Source organism: Anas acuta, chromosome 29 (assembly GCF_963932015.1).
Source record: "Anas acuta chromosome 29, bAnaAcu1.1, whole genome shotgun sequence".
Classification (NCBI taxonomy): Eukaryota; Metazoa; Chordata; class Aves; order Anseriformes; family Anatidae; genus Anas; species Anas acuta.
Window position 1 is genome coordinate 2,798,902 of NC_089007.1, and position 12,142 is coordinate 2,811,043.

At 40.2% G+C, this 12,142-nt stretch overlaps 1 protein-coding gene across 4 annotated transcripts in view; it reads left to right on the top strand.

Moving 5' to 3' along the window:
* DIP2B (disco interacting protein 2 homolog B) overlaps positions 1-12,142 on the top strand; it is a 67,951-nt gene that overhangs the window by 40,174 nt on the left and 15,635 nt on the right. For 3 of the 4 annotated variants that reach the window (XM_068663291.1, XM_068663294.1, XM_068663293.1), the window contains 16 exons: positions 1,478-1,621; positions 2,393-2,512; positions 3,124-3,321; positions 3,560-3,651; positions 4,146-4,256; positions 5,731-5,854; positions 6,371-6,480; positions 7,214-7,316; positions 7,839-7,903; positions 8,168-8,261; positions 8,788-8,907; positions 9,716-9,830; positions 10,463-10,602; positions 10,823-10,959; positions 11,179-11,259; positions 11,759-11,886. In XM_068663291.1, coding sequence (XP_068519392.1) covers positions 1,478-1,621; positions 2,393-2,512; positions 3,124-3,321; positions 3,560-3,651; positions 4,146-4,256; positions 5,731-5,854; positions 6,371-6,480; positions 7,214-7,316; positions 7,839-7,903; positions 8,168-8,261; positions 8,788-8,907; positions 9,716-9,830; positions 10,463-10,602; positions 10,823-10,959; positions 11,179-11,259; positions 11,759-11,886 — 1,882 coding nt within the window. The remainder of the gene's footprint in view (positions 1-1,477; positions 1,622-2,392; positions 2,513-3,123; positions 3,322-3,559; positions 3,652-4,145; positions 4,257-5,730; positions 5,855-6,370; positions 6,481-7,213; positions 7,317-7,838; positions 7,904-8,167; positions 8,262-8,787; positions 8,908-9,715; positions 9,831-10,462; positions 10,603-10,822; positions 10,960-11,178; positions 11,260-11,758; positions 11,887-12,142) is intronic. The other variant, XM_068663292.1, reaches the window with a different exon arrangement.

Genomic DNA, 12,142 nt, shown 5'->3' on the forward strand with positions numbered 1-12,142 from the left:
TTTATTGTTTGTGTTACACCAAAAGAAAAACAAATCAAGCCAAACCAACCAAAATATGAGAACAGCTGAGCAGGTCATTCCAAAAAATGGCCACAGCGAAATAAAGATTTAGCACAGGTCTTTTGTGAGTAGTCTGAGAAATAACCAGAGCATCCAGGTACTGAGAAGGCGGAGCAAAAACCTACAGATCTGGATACCCCAGGCTCAGTTTTTTGAGGCTCTGAGGTGCTCCTTGCTGCTGATGCTTCTGTATGAAATGGCGAAGTTTGTTTTTGCTCTGTGTATGTTTGTCTTTTTTATCTGCTGTTAAGGATATTAATGCATCTTGGAGATGTCTGTATTTTGTGTGCTCTGTGCTTTTGCTTAACTGGTTTGGGGCAAGCAGTGCAAAGAAGTGCTGGTATTTTTAATTGTTTCACTTCTTTTTTTTTTTTTTTCCCTCTGTTATTTTTGTTTCTTTCTTTGCTGCCACGCAAGCTGTTTTCTGAAATGGAAAACTGGGGGAATTGCCCATAAAATGTAGTCAGTGTAATTAATGCCTCTGTGAAGCACAGAGGCTCTTCTTAGTTGGAGTATACAGAAAGCCACATTACCTTTTCTAATGAATTAAGGTAATCTAGGTTTTTACCTACAGAATAACTGCTATCTGATATAGCTAAAAGGTTGTACAAAACCTTCAGATGATCAACCCTACTGTGTTGTATAAAGAAATCCCAAATAAACAAAAAATACATATTGAAGAGGAAGTTAATTAGAGCTGCAGAAGTATGCAGTTCCTTGCAGTTTTGAAGCTTACAAACTCATCTGAAGAGCTGATCAGCCTCTTGCAACTTAAAGCAAGAGGCAGACCCAGCTCACTCTCTTCGTTAGGTTTTAAATTTGTTGTTTGACTGCTGGACAGGCTCATGCTGTTTAGCCACCGAGCTGGAAAAAATTTAAACTCAATGTGTTGTTTTTTTTTTTTTTTTTTTGCTGATGTGCTTTAGTCAATAGTCTCCTGCTTGTTTTGTTTTAGAAGGCTTTACTGGCAAAAAAAAAAAAAAAAAGTTAAATAGTATAATTCTAGCAACAGAGATTACCGAATAGGTGAGGGAGGTTTTTGTTTGGGGGTTTTGAGTATTTCAGAGCTCATTTGGATCACAAACTTTTTAAACGGTATTGAATGCCAAGAGATTTAACTTACTTTTAAAGGCTAGAGACCAAAAATTGGAACTTTTTGAGTATTTTACCAAACTGCTTTCCTGACATGGATAAAGCCACTCATCTTGTGCCTTTGTTTATGGTTTTCTAGAATAGATAATATAGGCTTCCCAGAGCTACTTAAGCAGTGTGTTCAGCATTAGTAAGAGCCCCCATAAATTTCACACCTTAAATTCTTTTTGAGTTCGTTATTAACAGGTAACTAACGCTTTGCTTGTTCCATCTGATAATGGAAGGTATATGTTAATTGTCATCTCAATTGTCTCCCTTCTTTTAGAAAATTTCTCAGTTCCCCCAGATGTCACAGCAACTACCTCCTCTTCCTCAGCACGCCCGGCAGCAATTGACCTTCCTCCTTCAGGGATCGTGAAAGGCATGCACAAGGGATCTAATCGGTCTAGTCTCATGGATACTGCTGATGGTATGGAACCTTTCAGAGTACACAGAAATTAGAACCATGTTAAGGAAGGGCTTGATTTGGGAGAACAAATCCTGTGACTTAAATTTATCCTATGGAAGCACTTCATAAGTTTGAGATAGTTTTGTCACTTAGCACAATCCCATGCCACAGCAATCACCTACTTTGTACTTAACAAGAGATAACTATGGCAGAGATTGGCTTTCTCCTCTTCTTCTTGCCATTTTTTTTTAAAGCAAAGAAAAATACAAAGGCATAGGTAGGCTAATTGTTTTTAAAAGCTTTTGTCCTGGAATCCTCAAAAGGAAAGGTAAGATGACTGAAAGCGTGTAACTTTTACCTGTAATTAAGATCCTGTGAAGCTGATAATATTCACTGCAAGCTGGTTGCCATAAACCTTTGTGCAGAGGGGCAGCATTAATGCTTCTGGTCTTGTTGTGTCCTCCCTCTGCTGGCAGTTCTTCCACTACAATTGATCGATCCTGCAGGCAGGTGCAGATGTCTAGGTTGTTTTTTACAGCAAGCGCAGTGTGTCAGAGACAGAAGGAATTCAGCCCATAGAATGGAGTAAATGCCTTAAAAATGATTTCTATTACTAGCGTTTTCTGACCATTAAGTTAATAAAGAACTGATATAATACTAATGTCATGCTGCTTGGCACAACCTTTAATAAAGGAAGCACGCCAAGAGAAGTACCCTCCAGTAGAAGGAGGTAAGTCATAAATGTTAATAGAGATGATGAATGCTTTTATTAGACAAAATCTTTCCCTCCAGGTGTTCCTGTGAGTAGTAGAGTATCCACGAAAATTCAGCAGTTGCTTAACACCTTGAAAAGACCTAAAAGGCCACCTCTGAAAGAATTTTTTGTGGATGATTTTGAAGAAATTGTGGAAGGTAATAGCACCAAATCATGTTTTTGTTAGTCATTTGTCATAAGAAAATGGACGTGCATAGTTCTGTGTTTATTTATGCCATTGTTTTTGAAGTTGACTCAGTTTGGTTTGCTGTTTGATGCTATCAGTAGCATTCATTAATAGTCTGATTTAAAAAAAAAAAAACACAACAGTGTTTGAATTCTGTACTGCCGAGCTTTGTGTGGCCTCCTCAACGTTAACTTCTTACAATTACTAAAATTTATTAACAGAAGTATTTAAACACATTTTTAAAAACCCTTCATTTGCTTAGGCCTCTTCAATTAGATTTCCAAAATGAAAGTCTTTACTGATAATTTTATTACAGCCTGATTTTGTAAGATTGTTTGTTTTTCTTTTATCCAGTTCTTCACTATTGCATTTGAATACCTTTTCATAGCACCTTAGGAAAAGACTAGGATGAAGCTTGTAAAGATGTTTTGTGCAGAGCTTCCTAGAAACCGAAATGTCATAGGAGTTGTTAAACCTAAAGGCTATAAGGAAAAGTGTTTGTTTTCAGTGTGCCTTGGCAGCTTAACTGCCTGGGAACACACGGTCCAAGATGAGCTGGGAACATTGTTGAATTTTCTTCAGTTCCACAGCCTGACCCGAATCAGCCCAAGCCGGAGGGACGCCAGATGACACCTGTGAAGGGAGAACCACTGGGAGTTGTTTGTAACTGGCCTCCTGCCTTGGAAGCAGCCCTGCAGCGCTGGGGAACCACACAGGCTAAGTGCCCCTGTCTGACAGCACTGGATGTTACAGGAAAACCAGTTTATACCCTCACATACGGTGAGCTGGGCCCTGGCTTCTGCTGCTAAACTCTTCTGGAAGAGCAGTAGCGGATAGGACATGGGTTTGTTGGTCTTAGTGGGGTTGCAAACACCTTCCTGGCTTGTGAGAGCTTTGTAGACAAAGCATAACTGAAACAGAGGTGACTGTAGATGGTTAAAGCAGTCAGGAATTGAAATATTCTCTCGTCTGCTGGGTTGATTTAGAGTTGTGTAAGTCTCTCTTCTTTGTGTTCTAGGCAAATTGTGGAGCAGAAGTCTCAAGCTGGCCTACACACTGCTTAATAAACTGGGGACCAAAAATGAACCCGTGTTAAAACCTGGAGATAGGGTAATGAGTTTGGGACTGTCTGGTTCTCCCTCTGAAACAAAGAGGGTTTTTTGGGGGGGGGGCTGTAATTTACCACAGACACTAAAACCTTGTTCTCCTAATAACAAGGCTCTTATCCCAGGAACAGGCTATTTGGGAATGATACTTTTGTGACTTTTCAGTCCTCTTGGCTCCTCTCTAAGCAACTTCTTGGCTCTGGACCTTGAAGCACATCTTAAGGAAGAACATTGCACCTGAGAGAAATACAGAATTTTAGATCTATTTTGGCTGTATGTGCAAATCTGTGTGTATGTGTGTGCAGGGAATGCTGCTGTTACTGCATGAGGAATGAGTGCACATAATGCATTCTGTGGAAGAGTGCTTGAAGAAGCCCTGTGAAAAATGCTCTGTTAGAATGTGAAATAACAGTTTTCTGACTTCTAGTCACTATTGTTTTGAACTTTTGCAATTTTTCCTTGTATTTCAACTAACAAAAACATTTTTGTGAATTGTAGGTAGCCCTTGTTTATCCCAACAATGACCCAGTCATGTTTATGGTGGCATTTTACGGCTGTCTCCTAGCAGAAGTCATACCAGTGCCTATAGAGGTACCTCTTACCAGAAAGGTAACGTTGATGGAACTTAGAGGAGTGGTAGGCTGATGTGGGACGAAACCCAAGTCAGGCCATCAACCTCTGAAAGCATTTCACAGCATCCAGCTGCTGCCTGAGCAGTTCTGTATCAACGCAACGTGCGAGACCTTTGTGAACCTGGAATGGGAGTTTAAAAATGGAAAAATGTATTGACTGTGCTGAGCAGCTGCAAATGGTCCATTTGCCTAAATGCTGTAGTTCTGACTACAGTAGTATTGACGATTATTATTGCAAATAATTTGCATGGTACAGATAATGCTGTAAATCTGCCTACTGATTCATTTGAAGGGGGCTCATTTCCAACCATGCTTAGTGTCTGATTTTTCTGGAAGCTGGAGGTATTAAATATTTCCGAAGACTTCCTGGCACCTTTTGTAAATTCTCAACACAGCATTTTCTTTACCCTTACCAGAATTTTTGCAATACTGCCATATTATTGCTATGCCAAAAACTGTCTAAAGTTTTTTTAAAAGTCTAAAGTTTTTCTAAACTAGACAGTTTCATAAGAGTTAACAAAAGCAATACGATAATGGCAAGCATATGGCAAGAAAGGTGGTAATGAAATGGTAAGCTAGTTTGGTAATACTATGGGAATCACAGAGCTTTGCTTTCATTTGTCTTCAACACGACAATTGCTATAGCAACCAAATATAAAATTAAAGCTTTACTTAGCATTTGTCCAATCAGGTTTCTTAGTGAGCTACTTCATTTCAGTGTTTTTATCATTGTGCAATAGAAATTAGTTACTGGGGAAACAGAAGCCTTGTTATTTCAGTGTAATTATACATTTTGATTTTTTTTTTTGGCCTCATGATTCTTCTTTGAAGCATCTGGACTTCCATTAATGAAAATAAATGGTGTACACTCAGTGCCTATACTCTGGGCATGAGCACTCCTTTTCTGTGGATTTCCTATGCAATGCATCTTCGTTTTGCCAAAGCAAAATTTGCTTTGGGTATCTTTTGTGCAATCTATCCCCAGTTACGTAATCTTTTTGTTTCTGAACTTCAAAACAAACTGAAAAGAGCAGACTGGGTAAGCAGAAGATTAAGTAGCCCTTCTGCGTTTCTGCAATGACTTACTATTTTCCTGTGGACTTTTTCTGGCTTATAGGTATGTCTCTGTTTTCACCCAGCATGACTTCGTGCTGGATATTTCATCTTCCAAAATGTGCTATTACATAAACGTGGAAGTGGTTGCATTCCTCCCTGCCAGACAGTGGTTTTCAGAGCTTCAAACCATTGCCAGACATTGGATGTAGGAGGAAAAAGACAAACCAAAAGAAATAGTGCTTTCTTCTTTCGTCTCCTCTCAGTGTGATCCATAATGTTACCATCCAGTTACCAGAGCATTACCAAGCCTTGGAGTTTGGTAAGGGAAAAGTTGACTTATGGCATCCTTAAACGGGAATGACTCTTCCCCCTCTTCTCCATGCCTCTTTCCTCAGGATGCTGGTGGTCAGCAGATTGGTTTTCTACTGGGAAGCTGTGGGATCGCTTTGGCCCTCACCACTGAAGTTTGTCTGAAAGGGCTTCCAAAAACCCAAAATGGAGAAATTGTGCAGTTTAAAGGTTAGTTTGCTTATAGGCTCACTTTTGATTGTACTAACTGAACTGTCTGAAAGTAGTTGTCAAAAGCCTGAATGCATTTTGGAGAGGCAAAGTGAACAACTGTTCCAACAGCATCGCTTACTGTTGTGGGCTTTATGCATATGGTATAGATTGATTCATGTATCTGGCAGAGCTACCCTGTTGTTCTGGAATTCGTGATGAATCCACCTCAGCAGCCAGGGTTGTCCTCAGATCCCTTCAGTGGCATTTGGCAGGTTCAGAAGCAGTTTTATTAATGCTACAGCAAGCTATATTTAGAAATACTGCAGGGATCTTTCCTGAGTAGAGGAAGTGCCTTGTTGCCCACTGAACTCCCTGATGAGAAATGCCTTCTGGCTAGCAGCTTGGGTTGGACTGCTATTGTGCTTGCATACCTGAAGTTGGATAAACGATGGGGGGCTTTTGAGTATTCTTGCAGAATATAAATCCGTCACTAAATAAACTGGTATTAATGTTCCACTTTAATTTTGGCTCTAGGTTGGCCTAGACTCAAATGGGTTGTGACAGATTCAAAATACCTCTCCAAATCTCCTAAGGACTGGCAGCCCAACATCTCAGCTGCAGGAACTGAGCCAGCATATATTGAGGTAAGTGGTGAATGGGGAATAGGAAGTAGTTCCTGTGAGCTGAATGTAATGTTCTAATCATCAGAGAGCGAATACCATCACCTCAGTACCTTAAACTTCTCAGTTTTTAGCCACTGAAGCAAGTCCTTCACTGTGTACAGCGTGCTGTGAAGCTTATTTTAGTTGTTAGTATTTTTGTGGCCTTTGAGCACTGCTTAAAAAGAATGGGAGAACACTGCTCTTGTTCCAGAGAGCTAGTAGTGGAGACAACTGGACTAGCTGAGATGGTGTACTTGATTACACAGATTTCTGTACCTACTTAAATCAACAGCACTTGGAATTTTCTGTCCTTCGTAGCAGAGCTTATTTTCATTTGTACATCCCAATAAGGCAGCTTCTAAGAATTGCAGTGGTTTAAGTAGTAACAGTAATTAGGCTATTCTAAAATTACCAATTGGCTTTCCAATTTACTTACAGGAAGAGAAGGAGATGTTCTGAGAAGCAGTAATAACAAAATAAGCACAAATACATTAAATTACTATCTTCATCTCTGGGATTACTCTGAACACATTTGATACCTGAACGACTATCTTTTCCATAGTGAACCTTGCTGATACTTTTCTACAAGCAAGGACTTTTTTGAGTCTCTCTCAGAGCTTTAGAGGAACAAAATTTTATTTAAGATGGACTCTGTGTTTTAATTTTCTTCATATTTGGGATCCAGATTCACACCATGACCTTTTTTCTTTTGCAGTACAAGACCAGCAAAGAGGGCAGTGTTATGGGTGTTACAGTGTCTCGGATCGCAATGCTATCTCACTGTCAAGCTTTGTCTCAGGCTTGCAACTATTCTGAAGGTAGGTGATGTCACAAGCAACAAAGGAATGAAGAAAAAAAAGCTAATCTGTATATCTATTGAGTTCAACTTTATTTTTAGAGCTGTATGTCATAGTACTTTAAAATGCAGAGTATGTCTTTTGAAAGCCATCACTTTGATTTCCCCTGCTTCTGGGAGTCAGTGCTTCAATGATGTTCTCTACTCTCTTCCCTTGCTACTGCTTGTGCATAATGAGGTTAAGACCCTTTCTATTCTACTGATGTACATTACACGCTGAAATGTAAATTTCCTGCAACTTCCTGGGATGTGTTCCTTCTCTTCAACTGCTGTTTGGTTGCCTTATTTTGCATAACAAGGAACTCTGACTAGTAAAATGTATAATCAGACAAACAAGGCTCTGTACTTGCTTGCTACTTGTGTACCTCTTGGAGCAGATCTGACAATAAAATGACAGATACAAATGTATACAGATTTGACCATAAATAATGGTTGCAATTGTCCAAGGACATTTTGCTTCAAAACTGCAATTTTATTTTTCCAGGTGAAACAATAGTGAATGTTTTGGATTTTAAGAAGGATGCAGGGTTGTGGCATGGCATTCTAACGGTGAGTTGAGCCTGTGAAGGCTTTCTGAAGCATTTCATAACTCTTCGTAATTGCAGCATGTGAGGAGATGGTTTAAGGACCATTACCTACTAAGTCAGCCATACCAGAGAACTGTAGATCTGGTGGGAAGCGTAGAAGCATCCTCAGTAAATGTATGTGGATTTAAGGTGGGGGGGAGGGCTTTATGGGGACCAAGGGTGACTCCTTCTGCTTCTTAATATGTTTTATTAGCCCTTGGCTAAAAATCCTTTTCCTGTTTTTCAGAATGTAATGAACAAATTGCATACTATCAGTGTGCCCTATTCTGTGATGAAAACCTGTCCACTGTCATGGGTGCAGAGGGTTCATACCCACAAAGGTAACTGTGCACGTTCCACAACTTCAGCTTGAATATTTCAGAATAAACAAGCGAAGGGCATTAAAATCTAAAATGCTTTAGAGCCTATCTTCATGCTATTCAGTGGCAAATGGGCCAAAACACTAATTTATTTCTAAATATGCACAAAGTCCTAGTGCCACATGGACATCAGCAAACTGCAGAGAACTTGGAGACCTCACAGCCTGTGTTCATGAAATCTCATGAGATCAAAAAAATAGCTGAGCACAGAAAGATCCCAAGTCCTTAGCAAGGACATTCAGATGATGGTCACGATTCATGTGTCTTGGAGGAGAGGCTACAATAGTTGTAGACCCTGGCTGAGTTGGTGGGGGAAATGTCCTGCATACAATGCTGTTGTCTAGTTGGGTTTGCTGTTACTGCAGGCTCAAATACAGCTTGCTTGCTTTATAGTATTCTTATAGAGTGTTTGAGTGTATATTCATGTAGAAACGACTCATGGAAAGCTTTTATTTGTTCTGATATCTATTTTTGTGTCGGATTGCAGCAAAAGTTGCTTTAGTCAAGTGTCGAGACTTGCACTGGGCCATGATGGCCCATCGAGACCAAAGAGATGTCAGTTTGAGCTCTCTACGGATGCTGATTGTAACTGATGGTGCAAATCCCTGTGAGTATGCACATTCTGCTGTTACCACAAGAGAGGTTTCTCAGAGAGTTGTTACCATATGCTCAAATTGAACTCTTCTTGTAGTTAATTCCAAGAAGATCAAAGTTAGGGCAGCTGCCTAGTAACACAGAACTGTGGGTTGTGGTACTTGAATGCCAGGGCAATGGGTTTTCTGTGCTTTCATCCTCTGAGTACGAGTTGTGAAAGGTACTGCAAAGGCAGAAGCAGGAGAGTTGAATGGGAAGAGCTCTTATGCGTAAAACAGAATTCTGCTAGGCACAGTGAGATTGGTTTTAAATTGCTCACTGGGGATAAGGTAAAGGCTTTTGAGAAGAAAATTGAAGGGGAAAAAATACCCTGAAAGATCTGTAAGGAATGCTGCTAGCGAAGTGGCTAAAAAAATGTTCATCTAGAGGTACCAACTGGAAGGGATGCTTGGAATACCATTAGACCTGTTTTGATTATGCCCACTGTGTGGAAACAGACCCTACATGTCTGTTAATCATTGCAGGTTTGGAAAATATTTTAATTTTGTTGTACCATGAGTGTGTAACAACTCTACCAACTCCAGAGCAAGCTGGGGGAGGAAAGCAGACTTGTTCAAGGAGAGCATGCCTTTTCCCAAGTCGCGTTCAGTAGGCACTCCTTTGTGGCTGGTATTTTGGGAGATGCTACGTGGAGTTTTTAGAAGGGATGCGGTGTATATATATACTCTGCAAATATACTGGACTTATTTTAGGTTATTTTAGAGACAGTTTTTAAAATGTAACTATGTAAAGTCGTAGTTGCATATTTTCTTTCTTTGCAGGGTCTGTTTCTTCATGTGATGCCTTCCTGAGCTTGTTTCAGAGCCACGGGCTTAAACCAGAGGCAATTTGTCCGTGTGCCACATCTCCAGAAGCGATGACTATTGCAATACGGAGGTAATGGGCATAGAGCATTGCAGTCTGTTTGTTAGATTAAGTGATCCTGGCTAAGGTTTGTGCACACATCTGTTGGTCGTAGTTGACTTCAGCATGTAATAAGCTCCACTGACATTTACTGTGTGCGCTCGGGGTGTTCAAGTAGCTAAGTCGTTAAACATTTCTCCTAGCATGTAAGTGCTTTTTTTCCTCTAAGATGGACGATAGCTCAACAGCGCTTTTAAGAAGTGTGCACTGTTTTTTTCTGCTCTTGGTTTACACAGCCAGTGTGGTATTTTTGAATCAGAGATTGAATTTAATGTCACTTCAGACAGTATTTTTCACAGTTTTTCTGTCTATTGCTGCCTCCTGTAAATATATAGCACTAAAATCATCTAGCCTGGGAGCTGGTGTTTAACGCAGGTTAAGCTAAAGACCTGGCAGAAGAGTTGTGATTCGCATGCACAGGAGTAAGATTTCTTATTGTTGTGGCTTTTCTGGGGGAAATCTCTGCTGCCATCTTACAGTTTTAAATCTGTTACGTAGAGAAAAGACACTGACGTAGGCATTTTTCTGTACTTGGATATCTTCATCAGAGTCTGATAATAGCTTGTATGTCTGATTTGGCATTTTGATTTGCGTGTCCTTCAAAGGCCTGGGGTCCCTGGAGCACCTTTGCCTGGAAGAGCCATACTGTCCATGAATGGGCTGAGCTTTGGTGTGATTCGTGTCAACACTGAAGATAAAAACTCTGCTCTCACTGTTCAGGATGTTGGCCACGTGATGCCAGGAGGTAAGAATACGCAGGAGTCCCCTGTAAGATCTTTTTGCTAATGCTCTAGAGCACTGGAAGATTTTAGAAAACGATGCAGTTGGTATTCTCTCCCATATTCAGCCTCTGCTGCAGGAGTCCCCAGAACACGTTGTATTTGTTGTGGTTAAATATGTTAATTCCTACATAAGCCATAAAACCTTGGGGCCTTTTTTTCTAAACAATTTATAATTTATCCTAGGAATGATGTGTATAGTGAAACCTGATGGACCCCCTCAGCTGTGTAAAACAGATGAGATTGGTGAAATCTGTGTTAGCTCCAGAGCAGGAGGAATGATGTATTACGGGCTGGCAGGGCTGACAAAGAATACATTTGAGGTATGTATAGTCAAATGTGTGTTTCTTTCCTGTTTTTCTGTGTAGAACTGAGTCTTGTATGATCTCTTGTTTTTGTAACTGAACCGTTAATGTTTTTTAAAGACAGACCCTGAAAACCCTGTTGCAGTTAGATGTTTTCAGTGCAGAATCATTGAGGGGAATGTCTTTCTACCCTCAGGCAAATCCACTTTGCCTCCAATGTCCTCCCTTCTGTTGCAGGTTATCCCTGTGAACTCGGCTGGCTCTCCAGTGGGTGATGTGCCATTTGTCCGTTCTGGCTTGCTGGGCTTTGTTGGACCGGTACGTAACACAGCTTTTGAGCTTGCCCTGCTGTGTTTTATTTGTGCTAATAGTCTAGAACTGTTAAAAGAAAATAATTTGGGTACAGAAGTATGTGTACATAGTTGCTAGCTGTGGATGACAAGGCAGTTGAGAGAGAATGTGTTTGAGCCAGTAAGAACCCTTCCTTTCTGGGCACGTTGTCATTACACTGCCTTATTGTATTGCTTCTTACGTTTTTAGGTCACTAGTTCTTTTCTTTTAAAACCAAATGTAAGGATCTTTTGTATGGTGGCTCTGCTTCACGTGCTGGAGTGTCTTGTCTCAGTGAATTGCTTGAATGCTTCTCCTGGTTTAGTTATAAATGGTGTAATTGAAAGAGAAAATATTTTATATAAATTCTGTTGCCTGTAATTTCAATAGACAGATCCAAGTAATAGTTATAAAATATGCAAATCATCAAAGGCATTTGAATACCTGCTTTATATACGTTACTGACTGATACCCTTTTATCTTGCAGGGCAGCTTGGTGTTTGTGGTTGGAAAAATGGATGGATTGCTGACAGTTAGCGGGCGCAGACACAACGCTGATGACATCGTCGCAACTGGATTGGCCGTAGAGTCAATAAAAACAGTTTACAGAGGAAGGTTAGCAAAATAAACCTTGCCTCTTCCCATAAACTTATGCATGTAATATAATGAAATGTGATTTTTACTGTGATCTCCAATTTCTCTTCAGTAACTGGTTTGTTTGGTTAAGTCAGTTGAATTCATATGTTTTTGGTTTAGACAAAAGTTGGCCTGATCCTGCCTAACACAGGTCAATTATTCTGTCTGGCTTTTCTTCAAGCCTGTGTAATTTAGGGGAAGGAATTGAGTAACAAATTAAGTCAGCCACAGAGAG